The sequence below is a fragment of the Sciurus carolinensis genome, chromosome 8 (genome assembly GCF_902686445.1).
Source record: "Sciurus carolinensis chromosome 8, mSciCar1.2, whole genome shotgun sequence".
Lineage (NCBI taxonomy): Eukaryota > Metazoa > Chordata > Mammalia > Rodentia > Sciuridae > Sciurus > Sciurus carolinensis.
In genome coordinates, this window is record NC_062220.1 from 113055549 (window position 1) to 113079315 (window position 23767).

Consider the following 23767-nt stretch of genomic DNA (forward strand, 5'->3'; position numbering starts at 1 on the left):
TAACTATATATAGTTATCCTTGGGTTCCAGGATCCCTCTTGAATACCCAAATCTGTAGATAGTCAAGTCCCTTACACAAAATGGCACAATATTTACATATGGCACAGTATTTATTTGTAACCCCCACACATCCTCCTGTATACATTATATTATCTGTAGATCATTTATAATACCTAATACCATGTAAACAATATATAAATATTTGTTATACTTTATTGTTTAGGAACAAATGACAAAAGAAATCTCTATGTGATCAGTACAGATGCTTTTTTTTTTTTTAAAATATGTTTGATAAAGACTTGGTTGAATCTGCAGGTGTGGAACATTCAGATATGGAGGGTGGACTAATTATTTGTGTGCTATGGGTGATATCGCACCAGTGTGCAAGTTACACCATGCACACGGGGCTGGGATTCAGGCTGTGCACTGGTATTCCGCATACCTGCTGGTTCCTTATTAGGTTTAGAGTAAATATGAGCCAAAAGAATAATTCTTACAGGTCTGGGGTCCTCTAGGTTCCAGTTATGGCTTCTAAGCCTAAGTTTACCAGGCTATAAACCCAGGAGCAACTGCAGTTCACTTGGCTCACAGATAGGGGCTAGGCGCCTCCTTGGTGCCTGTTACCCTGAGTACTGCACACAACTGAATGGGGAGCCTATTGTATACACGAAGGACTAACAATGCTATGGTTTGAATGTGTCCCCCGTAAAAGCAAGTTCTAGAAACTTAATCCCTAAAACAACAGTGTTGGGAGGTGGGCCTAATGGGAGACATTTAGGTTACTGAGGTTTCCACTTTCAAGAATGAGTTAAATGCCAAAATGCTAAATTACAAAAGGGCTTGAGACCATAAATTCAAGCTCTTAATCTCTCTCACTCATGTGATAGCTTATGCCATGTTGTGAAATAGCAAGGAGGCCCCCATCAGATGCTGGCCCCACAATCTTGGACTTCCCAGTCTCCAGAACCATGAGAAATAAATTGGTTCTTTATGAATTATCCAGATTCTGGTATTCTGTTATAGCAGCTCTAAACAGGCCAAGACCAAAGCCCACCACAATACAAGTTGTTAAAGGAGGAGGCAGAACACTCAGGGAAGGCAGTAAAGAAAGGGAATGGCCAGGGATGATTTCATCCTAAAGGAAATACAGAGCAACATCTTGGAGGAAGAGTGGGTGTTTCCCAGGCAGGTGTGGGGCTGGTGGGACAGCAGGACTAGATGAAGGAGGTCATTCAGTCTGGGAACAGAGGAATGGATGCAAAGGTGCAGGGAGAAGTTGAGTGAGGTGTGAAGTAGCCTGGGTCGTTGGCTACGGAGTCTGGACTTGCAGCTGTGAGCAGAGTAAGCCAACACAGACTTTGAGGCAGAAGAATAACTACTTACAAGATTTTTTTTTCTTAGAACTTTCTGGTGAACATGTGGAAGACAGAAGAGCTAGGGGAGACCCATGGCTGGGAAAACTTGTAGTAGGAGCTGCTCAGGGTGAGATAAAGATCTGAAGTAAAATTTGGTAGAATCTGATGACCTGTTCATTGGATACAGTTGGTAAGGGAAACAAAAGATTTCACCAGTAGACAGGGTGCATGGCTACACAGAAAAAAAAGACTGGCAGGAGGAAGGAGAGCACACAGGGATGCATTCTCTTCTGCTAATATCCAGATGCCATGGGACATTCAGGGGAACTACACAGCTAAAAATGTGGATCTAATCACATCACCTGCTTACATTTGCCCCAGCGCAGATAAATGGAGGAGCAACAGCTCCTGACACTCAGCATGGCATCCTGCATCTGTAGGCCAGTGTGGTCATGTGCACCAATGGGGGCATGGGCTGCTTTCTCTGTACCAAAAACTCTCTACCTCATCCTGATGAAATCCAATGAATGATGGTTTTGGCCTTCCAGTTTAACTGAAAAATGTGCATTTCACCCTGGGATCAAATATGAATTCAACACTAATAGGGTTGGCGTATAGCTCAATGTACCAAAGGTAGAATGCTTCCCTAGGCCTAGGATTCAATATCCAGCATTGCCAACAAACAGACAACCAAACCCAAAGCCAAACAAACAAAAAACATGAAAGAATAAAATTTATGTGTGTTTACAAAATGGTACTAACCCTGAGTGGCAGTTTAATGTACGTTTCCCAACAAACTTTTATGGGAAACATATACTCATATCTTTCTGGGTAACATATTAAAAGGTAATAAATAAAAATTTGGGGGGGGTTAGGGGTTGAACTGGGGATTGAACCCAGGGGTACTGGGTTACTACTGAGCCACATCTGCAGTCCTTTTTTTTTTTTTTCCAGTTTTGAGACAGCATCTCACAAGTTGTGGAGCCCGATTTTGAAATTGCTATCCTCCTGCCTCAGCCTCCCAAGTCACTGGGATTACAGGCATGTGACACCATGCCCAGCCAAGAAAAAAATTTTTAAAGGAAAATCTTGCAAAATATCTGGTGGAAGAAAACGATGAAAAAGCAATCTGCAAATGACCAGCTGTGTTCTTTTTGCATCTTAAGGACAGCATGATCAGGAGAACAGAAGAGAGAAGACTATTTTTTTCCTTTTACATTCAAACCCCCTAATTCTTTCTTATTTTAAACCACTTTCTTGAGGTGTGATTGATAAGCACAAAGCTGTACTCAATGTATACAACATGGGTTTGCCAACAATATCCATGAAATTGTTACTATAATGTATACCATAAACATATCTATCTCCTCCAAAAGTTTTCTCTAGCCTCTTATTTACTATTAATATTTTTTTGTGAATGATAAGAACACTTAATATAAGACCTACCCTCTTAAGTTTTTAATTATTACATCATAATTTTATTCATTCTAGCCTGGATACTATAAGACTGATTTATTTTATTTAATTAAAACTTTGTAAAAGCCAAGGCAAGAACTGCTTTGGGAATTCTGACCATCTACCTGCAGTGTGTAATTACATAGACATCACCCCCCATCTCTCAAGTAGAAACTGGGAGCAGAGTAGCATGAACACAAGCCACAAACCTACCCCTTAGCCTCAATGCACACATGTTCACTCGCCCAGAGGTCTAATGAGCAGAGCCTTCCAGCCCTCTGAAGCTCTGGTCTCCCTTGCATTCTCAGAAAGCTCCTTCCAAGGAAGCACGACCTCACACACAATGTGCACCAGCCAATGTCTAGAGCCAATGTGGCCCACCATGGTATACGAGAGATTCTGAATTAAGGCAAAATGTCTTTAAAAAACTAAGAAATAGCTAATTCTCTTGGACCATGACACATTGCTTTAGGTGATATGCCTTAAAAAGACCAATGTAACTTGAACAAAAATGTTTACATTAGCACTTGTAATACTAGTAAGTGCACAATAAATACATTGAATAGATGAATAAATAAAAGGTAAAACCAGGAATTATCAGCAATCATAGAATATCTAAGCAAGTTACTATTTAGTAACACAAAATTAAGTCCAGAAGCATTAAGAATGGCAGGGGAATTACTGTTCCTGCCCAGAAACTTACACATGAAATAATTTTTAAGGAAAAAGGCAGAGCAATATAATATGCATATATGAACTGCATACAAGATGCACCAATAAAGATGTAAGAATATGAGGTAATGAATCTATAATTTTATATATGGTGTATTTGTTACCAACACAAATGAACAATAAAGTTGGTCATCAACATTTAAATGAATAAAATGGCCTGAATTTTCTCTCTCAAGGCATACTCAGTGTCAGTACCCTTTATAAATGTTTATAGAAGACAAAAAATAACTATAGGGAGAAGAGACAAGGACAGGGGGTGGGCTGACCTGGAGCTGCGTTTGGGGGCTGCCTGGTGTAGGACACGTTGAACGCGGGCTCCTCGATCAGCGGTGGGGGATACATGCGCCTCCGGATGAAGAAGCCAGCTCCGCAGCAGAACAGCACACCCATCATCAGGAGGAACCTGAGGAGAGCCAGACGTGAGGCTGGAGCTCAGAGCATTTAGGAGGTTGAGAGGAAGCCCCAGGGCTCAGTCCTGTGACTCACAGGCTTCATGGTCTCCCTGGTAATCCAGGGATGGGGCAGAGGGCATGGTGGGATGGGGCCAGGTGGATTCTTGGCCTGCAGACTCCTGGGATGTCCCTTAGATAGAAGCCACTAAGACTGAGGTGCTCTGTGAAACCTGTGCCTCAAATACCTCCAAATGGCTAACTGGTTTCAAAGCACTGGTGTAATTACTTCCTAAAGTCCAAGGATCTGACATCAGGTCAATATTGTAATCTGAACAGAAGATGCTGCCTAGATTCTGTCTCAAAACCACAGCAGATCCAGTCTTTGCCTCACCGTTTCCCCCATTTTCCATACTTCACTGTCAAAGCCATGAGGGTGAACATGTTTAACCTTTCCGAAAGCTGTCTCCATTATTATATGAGGATCTATGATGAATCAAAAATACGCTTCTTAGAGCACACATTAATTGTACAGAAACTACAGGAATGGAGAAAATATAATAAGTAGAAAAGCTGACAATTGAGAAAACTTCAGGATCTAAATATGGGTGAACATTCTCCACATTTGACCCTAAAGTCTAATTGATTGTGGTGCCAAGTGCCTTAAGGATAGCACCTTTGTGCATTTCATCTAGGAATTCTCATTGGCTCACATCTTCAGCATTCAGCAAATGATTATAGAATGATTGAGTGAATGAATGATTTTTTTTCCCCATTTCCCTATACCTTTTGTTTCCTGAAAAGAACATAGTTACTCTTAGAAGGGTCAAAAATGATAGACAAAACTGAAAGACAAAACAGAGAAACTCTTGCCCATCTCTTAAATTACATTGTGATGGAACCCACAGAATCTACTAGAACCTCACACAACATACCCACACTGATGGAGGAAAGCCTACCTTTGCACAGGATAAACACACAGCAGAGCTGGTCATGGGCAATAGCACCGTTCCGCACATTAAAAAAAAAAAAAATTAAGAAAGGAGTGGATGTTAAGGCCTTTCACTTAACATGATGCTAAGAGCAAGGTCCTCAGTCAGATGACAAGAACTTACTGGATAACCTTGGAACATGGAACAGGGAGAAAAATCAAAGGGAGGAGACAAAAAAAAATGATTGAGGAAAGGACTGCAAGTGTTGCCTTTGTGTTGCTTCCTAATTCATTATTCATTCAACAAGCAATTGTTAAGTACCTGCATGCCCCTGGCACCATGCTGCAAAATGACAGTGAGGAAAGCAGGTGAGGTTCCCCCTCAAAACGGAACTTAATTCCTAACAGGGAAAGGAGACAGTAAACAAAAAATATACACAATTATTTATTTATAACTCTGTTAAGTACAAAGAAAGAAAAATGAGGGATGAAAGAATAGGTTTTGCAGGTGCTAGTGTGTGTGTGTGATAAAATATACATTACACAGAATTCACCATTTTAAACATTTTTCAATGTCCAATTCAGAGCACCACAAGTTTACACAAAGGTAGCTGTTGTAGTAAAGATCAAAAAAGCACCCTGCCCTTCAGTGACACCTGAGCTGGATCCTATGTAATAAGAAGAGACAAGCTGAGAGAAGGGAAGAAACATTCTGAGTAGAAAGAACAGTGCAGGTAAAGGTGCCATGGCAGGAGAAGTTCAGGGACGAGACCCAGAAAAAAAGGCTCTGTGGCTGGAAGCGGGGACAACAGGTATAGTCCCGGCAGTCAGAAAGATCCAAACTGCAGGGTGTTGATGAGTAAGGCAACCCTCAGCAACATGCTGGGGTCTCAGAGAGAAAGAGATTTGTCTCTTAAAACCAATTTCCTGCTGGTTGAGATGGAACACACCTGAAATCACAGTAGCTCCGGAGGCTGGGCTGAGGCAGGAGGATTGCAAGTTCAAAGCCAGCCTCAGCAACTTAGTGAAAATCTGTTTCCAAAAAAAGGCTGGGGACGTAGCTCAGTGGTTAAGTACCCTTGGGTTCAATCCCCAGTACAGGAAAAATAAAAAAGAAAAAAGAAAAGAAAGAAGGAAAACTAATTTCCCTTGGGTGGAGTCAGAGATAACCTGACCTTCAACTGAAAATATCTAAGTGGTACTATATAAAGCATAGAGAGGCTGAGTGTGTTCAAGGGTTTATTTTCTCAAATACTACGACTGCTAAGAGACCAGCTCCCTGGATAGCAAAATACGGAAGTCATCTGAGATCTTGGTCTCCTCCGTGAAAAAAGTCAAAAAGACAAAATGTTGATTCCACTGCCATATGGATTTTTTTGTTTTTAATTTTTCCTAGAAGAAAAATGACCTTGTATCTCATACCGTGTGACAGAGAACAAGTATGAGGCAGGGACAGCAGAGTCACATGGCAGGAGACCAACTCCTGGTTTAGTTATCAATCACCACTTGACTCATTCCTTGTTGGAATTTATTAGGCTGAGAACTTATTTTAGAAGAGAGGAACTGACAAAGGGGTAGAAGAATGTTATGAACAAGGAAAGGGAAGCCATAGCAGGTCAGTTAAGGGGGAAAGGTGTGATACAAAATGAGTTAATATGCATATATGAACTGCATACAAGATGCACCAATAAAGACGTAAGAATATGAGGTAATGAATCTATAATTTTATATATGGTGCATATATAAAAATATGGTGCATATTATATAATTTTATATATAGTAGTTCTTAAAGTATTAGGAGCTACAAGTTGCTTGTTCACTGCATAATCTCTTGTTGCTTGATAGGGTCTGGAAACTTTCCAGGGATTAAGGGAGGAAGTCTTGTTCCTTTTATATCATTAGAAACAACTTGGTTTCTTAATTTTAGTTTGTTTTTGCAACTCTTTGCTGTGCTCCCCCTAGACTTTAGTACAGCCATTCTCAACTCTTGAGAGCCCCCGAGGCCAGGGTGCAGCTGCTATGCAAACCCTGTTGCCTGGAACCCACTCCAGAACCCAGCATGAGAAGCCCAAGCAGTAGGCTCACCCACAGGCTACACCTGCTGGTCATCATTTGGACCCTGTGTGCTTTCCAATTGTAATCAGAGGTGTTATCAGCCCACCGTTCCTAATCCTGACAATTTCATTCAGGTCTACTTGGTTAAAGATCATTCACGATTTTAGAGTTGGTCAGCTTTATCATCTTCACCAAATGTCTATCCCCTGACAGAAGCCTCCCGTTGCTCTATTCCTATGTGTACCTTTCTTATGTTCCTAACCCTCCAATGTGCTGTCTCTTTGATAAGGACACCCTCTCTGAAGAACTACTCAAAAGTTTTCTAGCTTTTCCCAAACTTCTGGCATCAGAGGATCTGTGAGTTATTTGCAGAGCGCTGGTTTAAAATTATTTACCTGAAATTATCTGCTCAGACATCTGTGTCTTTCAGGAGCCTGACTGCCATAAGGGTCTCTCCACAGAACCCACACCAAACACCTGGTGTGCATTAGACACCTGATATTTATTGAGAGAAGGAAGATATGGGGCAGAGTTAAAGTATTCTTTGCATTTTAGCTGGGGCACCTGAAACTCACATTGCAAGGTGTTCTCTGGCAAGTTGAACCTTGTGTCAGAATCTCAATTCTAGCAACTTGACCAAACCTTCTGGCAGGTGGCACTCTGATCTGATCTTGCAAGAGCCTGATGCTATTCAACGGGACTTGTAATAGCTTCTCTGTGTGCCATCTCATTGAGGGGTCCTGTCTATGACACATGACCCTAGTTAACAGCTCCACAGTACCTGGTTGCCAGTTCAGGTAAAATTTCCCAGGAAGACCAACAGAAGCTGAGAAGCCCTAACAGTTCTTGTGGACTCTCATTTTTGTTTTTTGTTTTTTAATCACATAATGAACTTTGACATTGGTTTTTTTTTTTTTTTCTTCTTCTTTTTTTTTTTTTTTTCTTCTTTTCTGTTTTCTGGGCATTCCCACAAACTCATCATCATTCATGTTTTGCTTCAGACGACTTGAATACCTCCAAAACTTTTGGGGATCAGGGTTTCATGCTCTTGACAGTCCTGCCTCCTTGTGCCATGAGGTCCCAGGAAGGTACTCCTGGGTAAGAGCATGACCTCAAACTAGGTCACTCTCTAAAATGCCACCTCCCACCTGTCCTCCTCCCCTACTTTAGTTCTGTTCCTCTACACAAAGGTGTACACAAAGGTGTTTACATTTGTGAAGTCTTGGGCTAAAACAATCCATCGTCCCATATAGTTTTAAACACCAGCAACTGTGAGGTGGGGGAAGTAGGACGTTAACACTCTCTTATTCATTAGGGTGCAGCCATCCAGTCAAGGCTGCTCATGGTGGTCCTGAGGGAGGCCTGGCCAGGTGCTGAGGACACAGATGAGACCCAGGCCCCAAATGTCTGAAGTCCAATCAAGGAGCTGGTGAAAGGAGCTGTTGCTGTTAAAGACAAGTGCAGGCCTTATTCCCTGCTGGCTTGTCTGATCAAACATTGGGAAGAATCGTCAAAGAAAATCTCACAAAAATTCAAGTGGCTGCTGCAACGTTCTCAACAAGGTTTTAAAATCTTAAAATGTCAATAAGGTCAGAATCTTAAAGTCATGTAAAGGAGCTTAAGTCAGGAAGAGCATGAAGTCTTAACACTTAGTGGAGTTCACCTGAGGACATCACCATCATATGGGAACGGAGGAATGGGTGGGTCTAAGAAATGCTCTTTTGGTCTTAAAGAAATCCTTCCCCATGATGCTGTGCCACACCTGACATCTGAAGCGAAACCTATTGTTATGGTTTAGATATGAGATGGCGACTGAAAAGCTGATGTTAGGCAATACAGGAATGTTCAGAGGTGAAAAAATTAGATTAAGAAAGCTATAACCTAGTAAGTGGATTGATCCATTTGATGGAGTTATAAATTTGAATAGATTACTGGGTGGTAACTGCCGGCAGGCAGAGGGTGGCTGGAGGAAGTAGGTCATGGGGCATGTGCCCCTGGGGATTATACTTTGTCCCTGGCTCCCCCACCCTCCACTTCTTGCTATGAGCTGAGCAGCTTTCCTCCCCCACATCCTTCTGCCATGATGTTTTTCCTCACCTCAGACCCAGAGCAATGAAGTCAGTCAACCATGGAAATCCTAAGCTCTAAATAAATTCTTCCCCTTCTAAGTTTCCTTGTCAGGTATTTTAGTCATAGCTATGAACACACCTATTATCTAGTGTCAAATGGATTCTCAGAGATCCCTAAAGGGGCATCCTCTGGGGATTGTTATTCAAATTGAGGCTTCTCTCCATAGTGGAAACTCAGCATCCCATCATCCTCTCTATGATTTGACAGAATTCAGATGACGCTTTAAACTTTCCTCCAAGGAGCTGGAAGAGGGACAAGGATGCAGGCTGCCAATCCTGAAAGCTAAGATTCTGCTGACACATGGTGAATGGAGAGAATTGCTTTTCAGACAGCAGAAACTTCATCACAAGTCTCAATTTGCTGATTCTGATTCCTTAGGACAATCAGTCTTAGCTCCATTTTTAAAATGAAGCTCCATTCATCCCACAGTTGATGAAGGGAGAGGCTGTTACCCAGCCACCTCTCCAAAAGCGTAACTCTTTCTCCCCAACCAGGAGTCTGTTGAGATGGAATAAGCTTTCTGCAAGCTCTGTGACATAACCACCCTCAGGAAGCCAACTCATGTACTGGTTTTCCTGACTCAGGCCATCCCAAAGGCCACAGTCCAAGGTGAAGGCGATAGAACTAAGGTAGTGACAATACTGACAGTGGGCAGAGCTCTTGAGGGCTGGGGGCAATGGGGGAGACCAGCACTTGGGAACAAGAAAGAATTGTAACCTACCAAAAATACCACAGCCTCTGTATGGAGAGGGCCCGCACACAGCACCTGGAACCACAGCAGTCCTCATAGGAGCGGCATCTGCAGGAGAGAGAGAGAGGTGCACAGACTGGTCACCATTCTGGGTCAGAAGGAACAGCCAAACCAGTCACATGGTCCTGGTCAGGTTTAATGCAAGCATTATTAGAAGAAAAAATAGACAGGTGAAAGGACAGTGCTGCCACCACTGCATTCCACACAACTAGCAGAGCTGCCTATTGTTGGTCTGGTGGCCCAAAGGAAGTATGAGATGGATGCAGCCCATGTAATTCAAAGTTCTGTGTTTACTATGTATTCCATGTGCCAACTCACAATGGGATCCTTTTAGGGAGGCATGATGACTCAAGATGGACATTAAACCTGCCAAATCTTCACCCAGAAGGATGTTCTGCCACAGACTGGTACCAACAGGCATTGATCTCTGCTCAGTCTTCAATCGCGATGGCGGAGAAAAGGTCGAACTACCCCGCTAAGTCCACTAATGCCCAAAGCAGAGATTATGGAGCCAAAAAGTTAGAAGGCTTAGTCCAGATCTTGCCACTTGCTAGCTGTGGGACTTCCAGCAAGTTAATCTCATGAGGCTCAGTTTCTTCATTAGCAAAAGAGGTGGAATGGTGGGGGCCCTTCGCAGTGATAATTTAAGATTCTAGGACATGATCCATACTTAAAGTGCTGATGAGGCTTAGGATCATTCACACTGCCTCTTTCCCCCACATACCTCACCATGTCTGAGGTCTTAGGGCCTCTGGGAGGGCATGGGCTCAGGGGTTATCCTCACTCAGAAAAGCCACCTGGGAAAGGCCCTGGCTGAGAAGGGACCCACTGCAGGCCTCTGATGAGTCATTCAGTTCCTTCTATTTCTACAATTCCTCGTTTCCTCTGTTTTGTTTTGTTTTTTGGAAAGGGAAAAGGATATGAAAGTTCAAACCCTTTGATTCTGCCTTTTGGTACTTATAGAGAAGCTTTTCCGAGAGCAATCTGTGTCCAGGTGGGAGTGAATTATTTCTCAATTATGTGAGGATAACCTAACTGTGAAAAAAATTTTTTTTCTTTAAAAAAGGTAGATGGAAGAAGTATACAATTCCAAGATTTTTGGTACTGAATTTGCAGAGTACTACAGTAAAGATAGGCTTGTTTTATGTTAAAAAAAAAAAAAAAAAAAAGCATAGAAAGTATTAGTTAAGAAGGAGAATGACCTGGAAGTCAGCAGATCAGATCTCCAAAGCTATTTCTCTAAGGTTATGCTTATTTTATGTGTGTGTGTGTGTGTGTGTGCACGCACACTTTTTAATAAAGTTCAAATTTCTTATATTTATTTATTAGCAGTTTTTATGTATTTTTCTTAACATGGATTAATTATACATATTAATGGGATTAATTTCTAGAAGCTGTGTGACATTTTAACACATGCATGTGGAAAATCAATGCAGGAGGGGTCACCAAGGAATTTTAAGTTTTGTTCTGCCTCTTTGTAAACACACAGCAGGGACTGCAGCTAAATCCTGTATTCTTTCAAGGAGCTGAGAAACACCCCCAACAACAGCCACACACACACACACACACACACACACACACACACACACACAAACACACACACACAAAACCACAAACAATATGGATGTTTTCACATCTAGTCTATCTTCCCATGAACTTCTCTACCTAGAACCCAAACTGTTATCATGTCAACGAGATGCTCCCAGAAGACAGAGGCTTGCATCAACTAATACTAGCAGAGTCACCTACAGAGTGCCCACGCATCAGAAAAGCAGCCACTGAGTTGCTGCTAGGAGCTCGCTCCCTGCTGGGTCCTGGGGTGGAGCAATCAAACCTAGACGGGAACCCCTGTGGAGGAGGAACTTTCTTTCGAAAAGAGGGAGATAGACAATAAACAAGAAAAACAGGACCTGTTTTAGATGGTGATAAATTTTATTGCAGTGAAAAAGGAAGTGGGTGCCATCAGGGCAGGTTGAGGGAATCGGGGTGATGGGTAACATGATTTTAAATAGCGTGTTCAGGGATGACTCAGAGAAGGTGACATCTGAGCAGAAACCACACAAAAGTCCACTTTCAAGATGACCTGAGCTAACAGAAGGGCCTGTGTTTGGGCGTTGGGGGCCCCTTCAGTCCCTGCTCCATGAGTCCTGCAGTTGCACACTGGAGAAGGTTGTTTAAGCACAGAAGGTGAGAGAATGAAACACCCAGTCGGGAAGCGGAGGTCACAGAACCTGGACTAGGGTTCTGTGACACCAGCAAGGACCCAGCAGTACACAAACAGCAATCTGCAATTGCTTGGTGCTCTTCTTTCTCAAAATCTTCTTGCTCTTGTGTCTATGTGTGTATGCATACGTGGGTGGAGAAAGAGGGGGAACATTCAAGGGAGATATAGGATCTCTTGCTATTAGGGTCAGTGGTATTCAGATACTTCACTATAAACTAAGACTGCTCCTTATCATGAATTTGCAAAGATGAGTGTTATTAGCAAGTGTCAGATTCATGATGACTGTGATAGTGTGATAGACCAAGATTCTCACTCTTTACTGCATATGCCCTGCACAATCCCCTCCCTTTTAGTGTAAATCTCCTATCCTGTACACACATCGGGCCACTTCCATGATTATGGAATGGCAAATAAACAGGTATATAATAATTGAAAACCCTGATCTAGCAGACAGGAAAATTATCCCGTTGGTTTGAGGAGTAGCTGCCATGTTTTAGGAGACCATGTGGCTAGAACTGAATGTGATTTCTAGAAGCTGTGAATAACCCCAGCTGTCCTAAAACCATTATGAACTGAACCCTGCCAATAAACTGAAGGTACTGAAGGAACTTGAAAGAAGACTCCAAGGGTCAGATGAGAACACAACTGCACCAATCCCTTGATTTCTGACTTTTGAGATTCTGAGTAGAGAACCCATCTATGCTACGTCCACATTTGTAACTTACAAAATCTGTGAGATAATTATGAATGCTATTTCAGTCTGCTAATCTTTTTGTAATTTATTAGACAGCAAGAGAATAAATAAAGATGAGAAGTTATGAGCACTTCTTACATAACAGACACCGGGTTAAGTGCTTCACAAATGTCGGGAATCCATATGCAAGGTAAACATTATTAGTGCTGTGTTTTAAATAAATTTAGAAAACAAGACACTGGGGATGTTGTACCTCTTGACCTAGTTCACTGCCTGCTGACACCAAGAATGGACTTGGCCAGCATTTCAGGAAACTGTTTTTACACAGACAATGCCTCTCTGGCAATACTGAGTCTGTCAACAGCAAAGGGCCTCCTTCTCTGTCCCCACTTGATTTCCCTCTTCTTCCTTGGTCCTGCTTCTATAAGCTGCTGTACAAATTGGAAATACCATAAGAGACAATGTGAAGAAAGCATAGTAACCCTTAGGCAAATGGCAGGAGGTGCCTAAAATAGAGTCCACAGATAGGAATCAGCAACCATTTTGACAGATACCTACAGGGATACTTAGTGGAACATGGAACTTCATACCGACCAGAAAGTTTCCCAGAGAAGCCTACATCATTCTATGATAAGAATCCTCTCAGCAGAGAACAATTGTTAAAGGACTACAATGATACACGGAGATGCGACAGTGGTGGTGTTGGTTTGAAGTGAACAGTGAGCCTACAATATTATAGGCCAGAACAGTGTTTCCCAGTGGCTGTGATCTCACTGGTAGATTGTGAAATCAAGTCATTTGGTTGTATCTTAAGAATGTGAAAATCAGTTAAAAATATCAGAGGGCATCACGTATAAAAATTGTTTTATGAAACTCACTTTTCATCACACAAACACGTACAAAGCTATGTGTGCACTAGGTTGCATCATAAATCGCATTTCTTCAAAGCTATTGAGGAAGCCCCAAGTCAAAAGTGGATATAGGCTGCTGTGTGCAGAATCAGCTTCTTTCATTCTCCTGGGAGCTTCTTGGAGGCCTCAGGTCCAAATCCACTATGAGATCACATTCTATAGTTAGTAGTAATGGGATAGATCATTTTCTGTTCCCCCATGTTTTCTGCCTGATTAGTCAAAAAGCTAAGGGCATTTTTGCTCACAGTTCTACCAATCTACCCAATAGTGATAAATTCTATAAGGCATGACTCTCATAAAGATGCTCTCAAAATATGCCCTACTCACACACTACTTCTGAACAGCCTCTGCTGCAGTCGCTGAAGGAGCAAAGGGGGCTGACGACAGGTGGAGAACAAGGGTGACAGACATGGTGGTTTGGAGGACCCAGGGCCCTTTCTCTCCTGTTGCTATGGTACCCTGACATTCCTTGATATATTCTCTCTCTCTCTCTCCCATTAATAACCGACTAAAGAGAGACACCCAAGCTTAGGACACAGTCAGGGCTTGGAGTACATCCAATACTGATAACCATAACCTGGTATAAAAAAGGACAGCAGGTACAAAGTACTAAATTTAGTGACTGAATCATCTTTCAAGAGCTGAATTTGCTAAACTATTTCACTTTCAGAGTTACACTAATATAAAAGCATTTACTGCTTTGAGACCCAAGCTCTGCAGCATCCTATTTCCCATATGAGAAGAAGCAGACCAAATCTACCAGCTTTTAGACACATTTAGAGCCCCTTGTCTAGGATTCTGGGATGCGTGTGCACACGCACACACACACACTCACCTTTCAGCCTGACAGTACTAGAAGTATAACAGATGGTGAGTTCCTAACTGAAACTCCTCCTTGTTGGCAAGATTCAATACCTAAATGCTTGAGCTCACATTTTAGGATCCAATTTTGAAACACCAGCAGCAAATACATATTGTCAACTGATTATCTGCTCTCTTCTCTCAAAACACAGAGCATGCTTTATGCTCCCTTGTTCAGCTGAAGACCCGTTTACTCTAAGTATCCTTGAGGCTCATCTGCAGTTTTGGCCTAGCTCCCAGTGTGGATGTTGGCAAGTGCCAGGCACTCGAAGGAGCACACAGTTACTCATGGGGTGACATTCTTACCCTTTTTCCCTCTGCTGCTTTCTTCCAATGAAGCTGCTGGTAAATTGGGGCCCTAAGCACACACCTGCTGACATTCTAACTAGCTGAAATTATGAACAAAATGTTAATGGCAACATTGAGCTTAATTAAAAGTAGTAAACATTTACAGGCAGTCTAGCACACTAAATAAGCCCATCGCTCAATACTTCAAGTACAGTGCTCCTAGTGCCATAAGCCTCCAAAGGGCACTTGAATTTCGATGGACTTCTGCAAGGCTAACCTGGATGTAGAACAGATCAGGATGGAGACAACAGACTGGGATTCTCCTTCTCGTTCTACTATGTGCCAGATGTAAAAATTCACAGGCTCACAATAGAAAAGAACAAACATCACTCATAACCAAATCCAACCTTCAGCACATCTAATTATAGGTCTGGAACTCTGAAATGCACATGATCCTTAAAAAGAGTAGAAAGAGCATGTACTTCTGTGGAAATAGGTCTCTGGAACTGCTGTTAGCCAAGTGCTCCTGACTGTATGCCAGGATCCAAATGTAGATTACCGGTAAGGTCAGAGAATGGGTCAGTCCACTGTGATTAAGTATTAATTTGTAACTCAGTATATTACAAAGATAAAATCAGGGTGTCTAGCCCATCTCCCCTGGTAAATGATCGTAAGGCAATCCTTACGATGCACACCGTACAAGGAGACACCTGTCTGGAAGTACATGAGCTACAAGTTAGAAATGTGTCATAGCAGTGGTTAAATGCAGATATAACTGGATGGTCCTTTGGGAAATTCTGGAGCCTGAGAAATAAGCATGTCATTCTTAGCACTGCCCAGAAGTGAGCAGTGTCTGGCCACTAGCACATTTATTCTTAGTCTCTAGGTCACGTGTATCTCAAGAGTAGAAAAGGATGACATTAGGTCAAGGAATTTCAATGTTAATAAAGTCACAAAATATTTTTATTTTAAAGAGTCAAATGTTGCTATGTAAACATTTTCATGTGATGTCACTGTGGACTGAACATTGTTCCCCCACCTTCTACCCGATTCATGTGTTAAAACACTAATCCCCACTGGAATGGTAAAAAGAGGCAGAGCCTTGGGAGGAAATAAGGTCATGAGGGTGGAGCTCTCATGAATGGAATTAGTGCTTTACAAGAAGAGGCAGAAGAGGGCTTGCTTCTCTCTCTGCTCTTCACCAAGTGAAGACACAGTATCTGCAACCCAGGACCCCAATCTGCCAGCATCTGGATTGTGGACTTCCAACCTCCAGAATGGTGAGAAATAAATGAGTGGTATTTAAGCTACCCATTCTCTGGTATTGTTCTTATGGCAGCCCAGACTAAGACAATGTTAAATGGTAATTAATTATATTTAAACTGATCAGTAGACAATTATCTCTGCATCTAATGGAACAACTACGATATAGGTATTCAAGGTGCATATCTAGAGATAACGTGTGTGGGGATTGTAAATAATAATAATAATAATTATAATCATTATGATTATAATCATTAATACTATTATTGTTAAGAGGGTATGGCTAAAAGGAAAAATTTAGAATTGAGTGAATTCCTTCCAACATCATTCCATTTAATATCTAATCCTGAGCCAGAATGGTGGCATGTACCTGTAGCCTCTGTTTCTTAGGAAGATGAGGCAGGAGATTAATTTAAGCCCAGGTATAGGACAGCCTGGGCAAAATAATGAGACCCAGTTTAAACAAACAAACAATAGCAAAACTCCAATCCTTTCCCTGTCTGCAGGATTAAGTCTAAGTAGACTATGTCTTCCTTTCTGTTTCTGCCAGGACAATACTTTCTTTTTCCTGTTTAAATCAAGTTTTTTAGTTTGATATCTGGGCCCACCATCTACTCTACTCTTAATAACATCTGTATTTTCCCAGAAGTAGGCCTATGTCAGATGCTTCAACACTTCCTGAGTTAGGAACAGGAAATACACTGAGGTTTACTAAAGGCTTATCGTTTAAATACCAGTAAGAAACTGAGTGTTCTGGGAAAATGAAACACAGAGTCCTACAATGTTTTAGTAGAAAATTCCAAGGGTGAAGCAATAGTTGGGAGAAGGGTTGATCCTTAGCTCACCTAACATACTTGGAAAATCTCTTCAGCCTGGGCAAAATAATGAGACCCGAAGAGCTCTGCACCATCCTTATAACAAGGAATCCATTCCAATCACATTCAGTGAAGGAACTTTCAACTTCTCCACACAGAGACTCTCTACCGCCTGATACAGGATCCCCAAGGCCTTGTGTCAATGGGCATTCCTCCTTGTTCAGAGTCCAAGAGAAGTTACCTCTTGGTCTGGTTCCCAACTCACACTCACTCGGTCCTCTTAGTGTCTGAAGGGACTCCCATGATTTCCTGAGTCTTTTCTCCCCTAAGAAACTATGTCAAATTTGGGTACAATGTCAGGAGGAAGAATACCAGTTTGCTCCCATTTCCACACTTACTGCAGCCTCAGATAGTATTAACCTTTTTTAGCAACCATGACATAAGGTGAATTGTAATGAGCCTTCTATCAGCTAAAATAGCCAAGATTTTCTCCATAAGTTCTATCTTCCCAACCTGTACTGATCCAATAAAGGTTCAGTATTTTATATTTATCCATAGTTTTTTTTCATGTATTAAATCTAGCCAATTATTTTCACCTGTCAAGAGCTCATTCTGTCACTCAAGCATTCACTATTCCTTACAGTTTTCTGTCATTTAAGGATAAGAGTTAAGGTTTTGTTGGGACCCAGGAATTTCAAATGCTACCCAGTCAATTCTGTTCCTCCTTCAGCAGTGATCCCATGGCAGATGCCTTAGCACAATGTCTGATGACTCCACAGTCAAATCAAATGGAGATGAGACTTGGTTCTAAAAATAAAGTGGTATCTTCCCCTGACTTAAAGCTGGGGTCCAAACCAGGAGATCTTCCTAAAGTCCAACAGGCTACCTGGAATAAGAAAATCAAAGAAAGATAGATGCCATACAACAGAGTGAGTTCACATAGCTGTAAGGAGTGTCAGAGAGAGGAAGAGACCAGGAGAGCATGTGGCAAGGCAATGAGGCAGGAAGAGGAAGGTGAGTTCACAAACAAGGCCTAGCCCACAGCTAGATGTCATCTCAGCAAGTGGAGCAAATCCGTTTCACCACCTTGATAAAAAGAATGGGGAAGTGAACTTTACGGTATGTGAATTATATCTCAATTTAGGAAGGAAGAAAGAAAAAAGGAAATAAGGGAGGGAAGGAGGGAGAGGGAGGGAAAGATAGACAAGACCTATTCTGATGATTTGTAAATATGACTGCCATAGCATGCCTTCATATTTTCGTTCATATCAATGATAAAATGTGGATGATCGAACCAATGGTGAATTCCATTAGAGACCTTCTTTCCATATTGGGATTTTACTTACATAATTTTATAGATGCAACTCTTTGTACAATAGTTACAAATCCACCTAACTGGCCTAGTTGTTTAGACTAGAATTCCCCATCTATCAGCTAAGATTTGAGTAAAACACTATCAAGTAACTCCATGCCAAGTCAGAGATGTCATGGTCTCATGGTTTCACTGGGGAAAAAAAAAAACAAGACCAACTTGATTTAACAATAGAAGGGCAAACTCCAATTAGTTCCAAAAGATCACAAAGCATTCTTTCAATGATTGCCTGAAGCTTTCATAGTGGTCCCCACCGCTCTGGTGAACGCCCACGGCAAAGAGCTTGTATTCCATCTTTCACACACATCCTTCTAAAATGTCAGCATGGTGTGCTGCTTGCTTCCTGAGCATACTCGTGTCCTGGGTATTCCTGCCTTTTTCCTCCTAGGCAGAAAAGGTCATTTGTGAGCATTGTGATGTTTTTTTCCCACTAATTAGCTTAAGCACTTTCCTTTCAGATGCATGTCAAAGAATCATACCCAAATCTTTCCTAACACTGAGTCTGTCACTCAAAAATCTACCACTCACCATCAGTTCTAACCTATTACAAGTTTTTTTTATTATACTAATATGTAATTACTCCCAGTCTTATTAGGGCATAACCTGGTAGATTACATCTCCAGAGTTTCCTTTAGGACTCCAACCTGCCATGGGAAGGTTGTCTCCATTTGGATGAGGTTATTAGTAAATCCCACCACTGCAGAACCCTTTATATGTGGACATAACTCAAGTAGGGAGAAGGAGGTCAGGTGGGACCTCAGCAGCTTCAGGTGCTCTTGCTCTGAGATGAACACTTTGGCTAGTGGTGGTTCTCTGCATTGGTTCACATTAGAATCACCAGGAAGCTTTCAAAGTACCTGTGCCTAGGCAGGCACAGTGGCACATGCCTGTCATCCCAGCTACTAGGGAGGCTGAGGGAGATGACCACAAGTTCAAGGTCAGCTTGGGAAACTCAGCAAAACTGTCTCAAAATAAAAGATGAAAAGGGCTAAGGATATTGCTTAGTGATACAGCACTTGCCCAGCGTATGTGAAGCCCTTCATTTAATCCTGATACCACAGTAAAAAAAAAAAAAAAAAACAACAAAACCCCAAATAAACCTGGTTCCTGTTGGTCGGGAATCATTCCTCAATTCTAGTACACAGCCAGGACTGAAAAACAATTACCTAAGTTTGGAGGTTTCTTGCCTATTATTCTTTTCTGGGCACCCAGCAGGTATATGTGGAGTTTGCAGTGGAAAATGTTGTTTTTTTCTTTTGTGGCTTTTTTTTTTAAGCTTTATTGAGATATAATTAGTATACAAAGAGCTACACGTTTAATGTGTACAATTTTATGAATTTGGACATAGGCAAATGCCCATAAAACCATAGCCACAATTAAGGCTGATATTTTGATAGGTATTATTATACCTTTGTGCATATTTAACATGTACATTTTAAAAAGACTTTCGTATTGAAAAACACAAAGTTTTAGACTTTTTATCTATTAGTCAAAAGCTTCACAGATTAAGGATGAACTGACAGTTCTTTTGTTCTCTCAACTTTGACAATGCATACGTTAGAATCCTCCTTCCCAGTTTGATATTGTTTCCCTAACTGGCAAAAGTGTGCTTTTTTATTTAGATACACAGGCATATTTTGATGATCCTTTAATTTTGATTTGGGTCAATACGTCCCACGGAAAAGTCAAACACCTCTGAGCTCTAGAAGGGGACAACAGTGGCTCTAATGAGACCTGACCGTAACTCTGAGGGCAGAAAAGGCTTCCCTGCCAGTCCTTCCTTTGGAGACATACTTATTACCAGAAGACACCTTCTCAAACTCATAAACCCAAACTGCCTGTATTTAGGGTAGCATATGGGATTTATCTAGGGAAATTTTATTTTTATTTCTATGATGGAAGAAAGTATTTTAAAGGTTATTAGAAACCCTGTAATTAACAAACCAAATGGAGTAGAAAGTGCTCATTTTCTTGCCATTTTAACCCAGTTGCAGCCAGAGTCAAGGTGAGGAGATGAGATAAGATGCATTGAGATGCTTTTAAACTATGGCTGAACTTTGCTAACTCCAGAATTTTTGAAACTCTACCCTAGTGTTTCTGGGGTATGGGTTTTCTTCTTTTTTGTCTTTTCAGTAAATTGTAGTTTTCATGTAAAAATCAGTTCTATTTAACTCTACCCTGGAAAAAAAATCCTTCTAGTTTTTGACTGATTCTCTATAAGATTAAAAAAAAACAAAAACAAAAAACAAACAAACAAACAAACAAACAAAAAACCTGGCCAGAATAGTAAGATAATATGGTCAAAAAATAAAACCATTCATCTTATGATCTTATAATATTTTAATTTGATCATAACATTCCTATCCAAAGATTTCAAAAAATCACACAGGCATGATAAATATGAACAGAATAATATGAGTTTAGCAATGAGATCTGGAAGGGAGGCAGATTATAGTACCCCCAAATCTGGGAATTTAGAATCAGGTAAACACCTGATTCTTTCTTGGCTCTACTTTTGCTGGAGTGCATATCTTAGTCCTTTCAGGCTGTTGCAACAAAACAGCACAGACTCAGTAATCTACAAGTGACAGAAATTTATTACTGACAGTTCTGGCGGCTGGGAAGCCTCAGATGGAGACATTAGCAAATTCCTATCTGGTGAGGATCCCTGCTTCACAGACGGTGTCTTGTTGCTGTGACTTCACAAGGCAGAAGACAAGGTAACCAACATTTATGAAGGCACTCATCGCTTCCCAAAGGCCCCAACTCTTGATAGTATTACACTAAATATTAGGTTCCAACATGTAATTTAGAGGGACATATACTCAGAGCACAGCAGTTAGTTAGCTATTATTTACCTGCCCAGAACTCTTAAATTCATATCCTATCTTTGACTCCCTCCTGAGCTGCAAAAGCAAATTCTCCGATGGTTCTACTTCCTAGATATTCTACAAGAACTTCAAACTCACCATAAGCAAAAATGACATTCTCCACTCCCTATTCTACTAAAGCCTTCCCTCAACCTGTTCTTTTCAAGATTTCTCTCTCACCTACCCACCAGGAACCTCTGGGTTACTTGACTCCCATCTCCACATCAGTTATTCTGAGAAATGTTTTTCAAACCCATAGCCCTCTTCCTTAGCTCCATTACACTGAAAGATCAGATTCTCCATATTTTGTCCTCCTTCCATCTAAGTACTACCCTGTTTCCAAACAACCTTCTCAAAGACCAAGTTGACGGCGTTGCCTTGCTCTGTGCACAAGGAAGTACTGTTTCCTCAGATGGCCACTTAAGACCTTTCTAGTTAAGCCTCACCTTCCTTTCTCCTGCCATTAGCCATCTTCCAGGCACCCTGCGATCATTCTATCCTTATGGTTTCCCAAATATACCTTGCATCTTCATACTTTCATGCTCTTATATGCTCTGAAACTGCCCCTCACCCTTCAAAGTTCAGCTCTGCTGCGAGTTTAGCTTAGTGGTAGAGTGCTTGCCTAACTTGCCCAGAGTTTGATCCCCAGCACTACAAAAAAAAAAATTTTTTAAATCAGATCTGTGAGGTCTTTCCCAACCCAAGTCCCATGTCCTCCCCCATTCATCATGTTTTTTTTTCCTTTCCAGGATTCCAATTTATATAGTTCTCACCATGCACGATACTGTCATGTCCACATCAGACACAAGCTGAAAAGCTAGCTTGTCTCACTCCTCTCTGTCTAGTCAGGTGGCTACCATGGTTCCTGGCACATAGTTAACTGCTTTGCCTTAAGTAGAAGTGATATTGTAGCAGAAAAGAGAATCACCACAGATGGAAACACTTCATTAATTTACATGAACTGAAGAGTATAAAGCACACTGTGATTACAATGTTAATACACAAAGCTGGTGAGGATGGTTCGAAACAGGTGCTCTCACACAAGGATGGGTCATTACATCATGACAACCTTCAGGGAGAATAATCTGGCAGTATTTATTCAAATATAAAATTAGCATAATCTTTGATTCAGCAATTCTACTTCTGCCAATCTATCTCATGACAAAAATAAGTTCTAGTGCATAAAGACAGTATGTAGGAAGCTGCTTTTATTAAGTACTGAGGCGTACTGTAATCCTTTCCCAAATTCTTGGACTCAGAACTGATTCACAAATGATAAGAAATGAAACAAATGTATTGTATAATACCACCAGCAGGATCTGCCTTGAAATATAGAAAACATCATACCAAACAGAATTTTGAAAAGATTATAAATAGCTTCATATCTATTCAAATCTGTTCTTGCTGCCAAGTGAATATTGAAAATTCACTTATGAGCACTGCTTTAAACTTTAAAAATACAGTTAAGGAACTGTGAACCTTCAGTAGTAGAAAACAAACAAGCAAACAAAAACCTCAAAAGCTGTTACTTCCTGAATTGTCAATAACCACAGTGGAATGTGAAAATGAATTATAGTACATCTCCATCATATACCAAAAAGGATGAGGTTGCTTTGCATACAGAATTAGAAGAATTTTATAATGTGTAGTTAATTTAAAAATCAAGTTACAAATATATATTATAGATAGATATAATGATCACATTTTAGGGGTCAAGTTAGGGCTCTTGAGTGGAAGATCACAAGTGCAATCTTTCCCTGGTTATGGAGAAGATAATACCTCTAACTTATACAAGAATCTTCATTGATAAGCTGAACAAGAACTTGAGGGTGAGAAGTGAAATCCTGCTTTAGAATATCTGTTTCCCAGCCTTTCTAGATAGCTATCTAAAGACAGTGCTCAACCCTTTCATCACTCAGGACAGAACAGCAGAGGTTTGGAAAGGGATGTGTGGCAAAATGCAGTGAAGCAAGCACTCCTCCCCTACCCCACCCACCTTTTCCACCCTGCACATCCCCAGATTTCTCAGTGCTAGAAGGACAGTCTGGCAGAGGGCACCCATCAGGTCCCAGTGTCTGACTATGGGGCCATGAGGGGAGCTCACACCTATGTTTCCTACTGGTCAATGGTGGCCTTGTATCTGGGGACACTGGATCTGACCCTGGCACCTCATACCCTAGGTAAAGTGACCCAGCTCTGCAAAGCTTGTTTGGGGATCCTAATCTGATACCTGTGAACAGCACTTCAGCCACTCATGGCATTAATTATTCACAGCAGAGAAATGAATCCAGAGAGAGACAACCATACAAGGTAACATGGGTACTTTAAAAGAAGCTTTGCACTCCAACAGGGGATTTAGGAATAGGGTCCGAGAGAGGTCTGGTCAAAATTAATAGGCAGAGAAAAGTAGTACTAGAAGGAACAGCCACTGAGCATTGCTGAATAAGCCAGGGACCATGAGATCCTCAAGGGCAGGCCCTGTCTTCCTGGTCTTTGACACCTCACTGTCTCTGCATGCTGGCTCCCTCCCTTTTAGTGGTGATCTGGAAATAACAGGTCCTCAGAAATGTAGGACCTTGATGGACCTTTTCCTTACTTGTTTCATCAACCCTATCTTTCTGTTATCTTTACCAAAATGCTGTCTGTCCATTTGTTCCCTTCCATTCTCTCC

At 41.3% G+C, this 23767-nt stretch overlaps 1 protein-coding gene across 1 annotated transcript in view; it reads right to left on the reverse strand.

The window, feature by feature from the left end:
- Vopp1 (VOPP1 WW domain binding protein) overlaps positions 1-23767 on the reverse strand; it is a 100334-nt gene that overhangs the window by 18435 nt on the left and 58132 nt on the right. The window contains exons 3-4 of the mRNA XM_047562068.1: positions 9769-9846; positions 3809-3945 (exon numbers count right to left, since the gene is read on the reverse strand). Of these exons, the coding sequence (XP_047418024.1) occupies positions 3809-3945; positions 9769-9846 (215 nt within the window). The remainder of the gene's footprint in view (positions 1-3808; positions 3946-9768; positions 9847-23767) is intronic.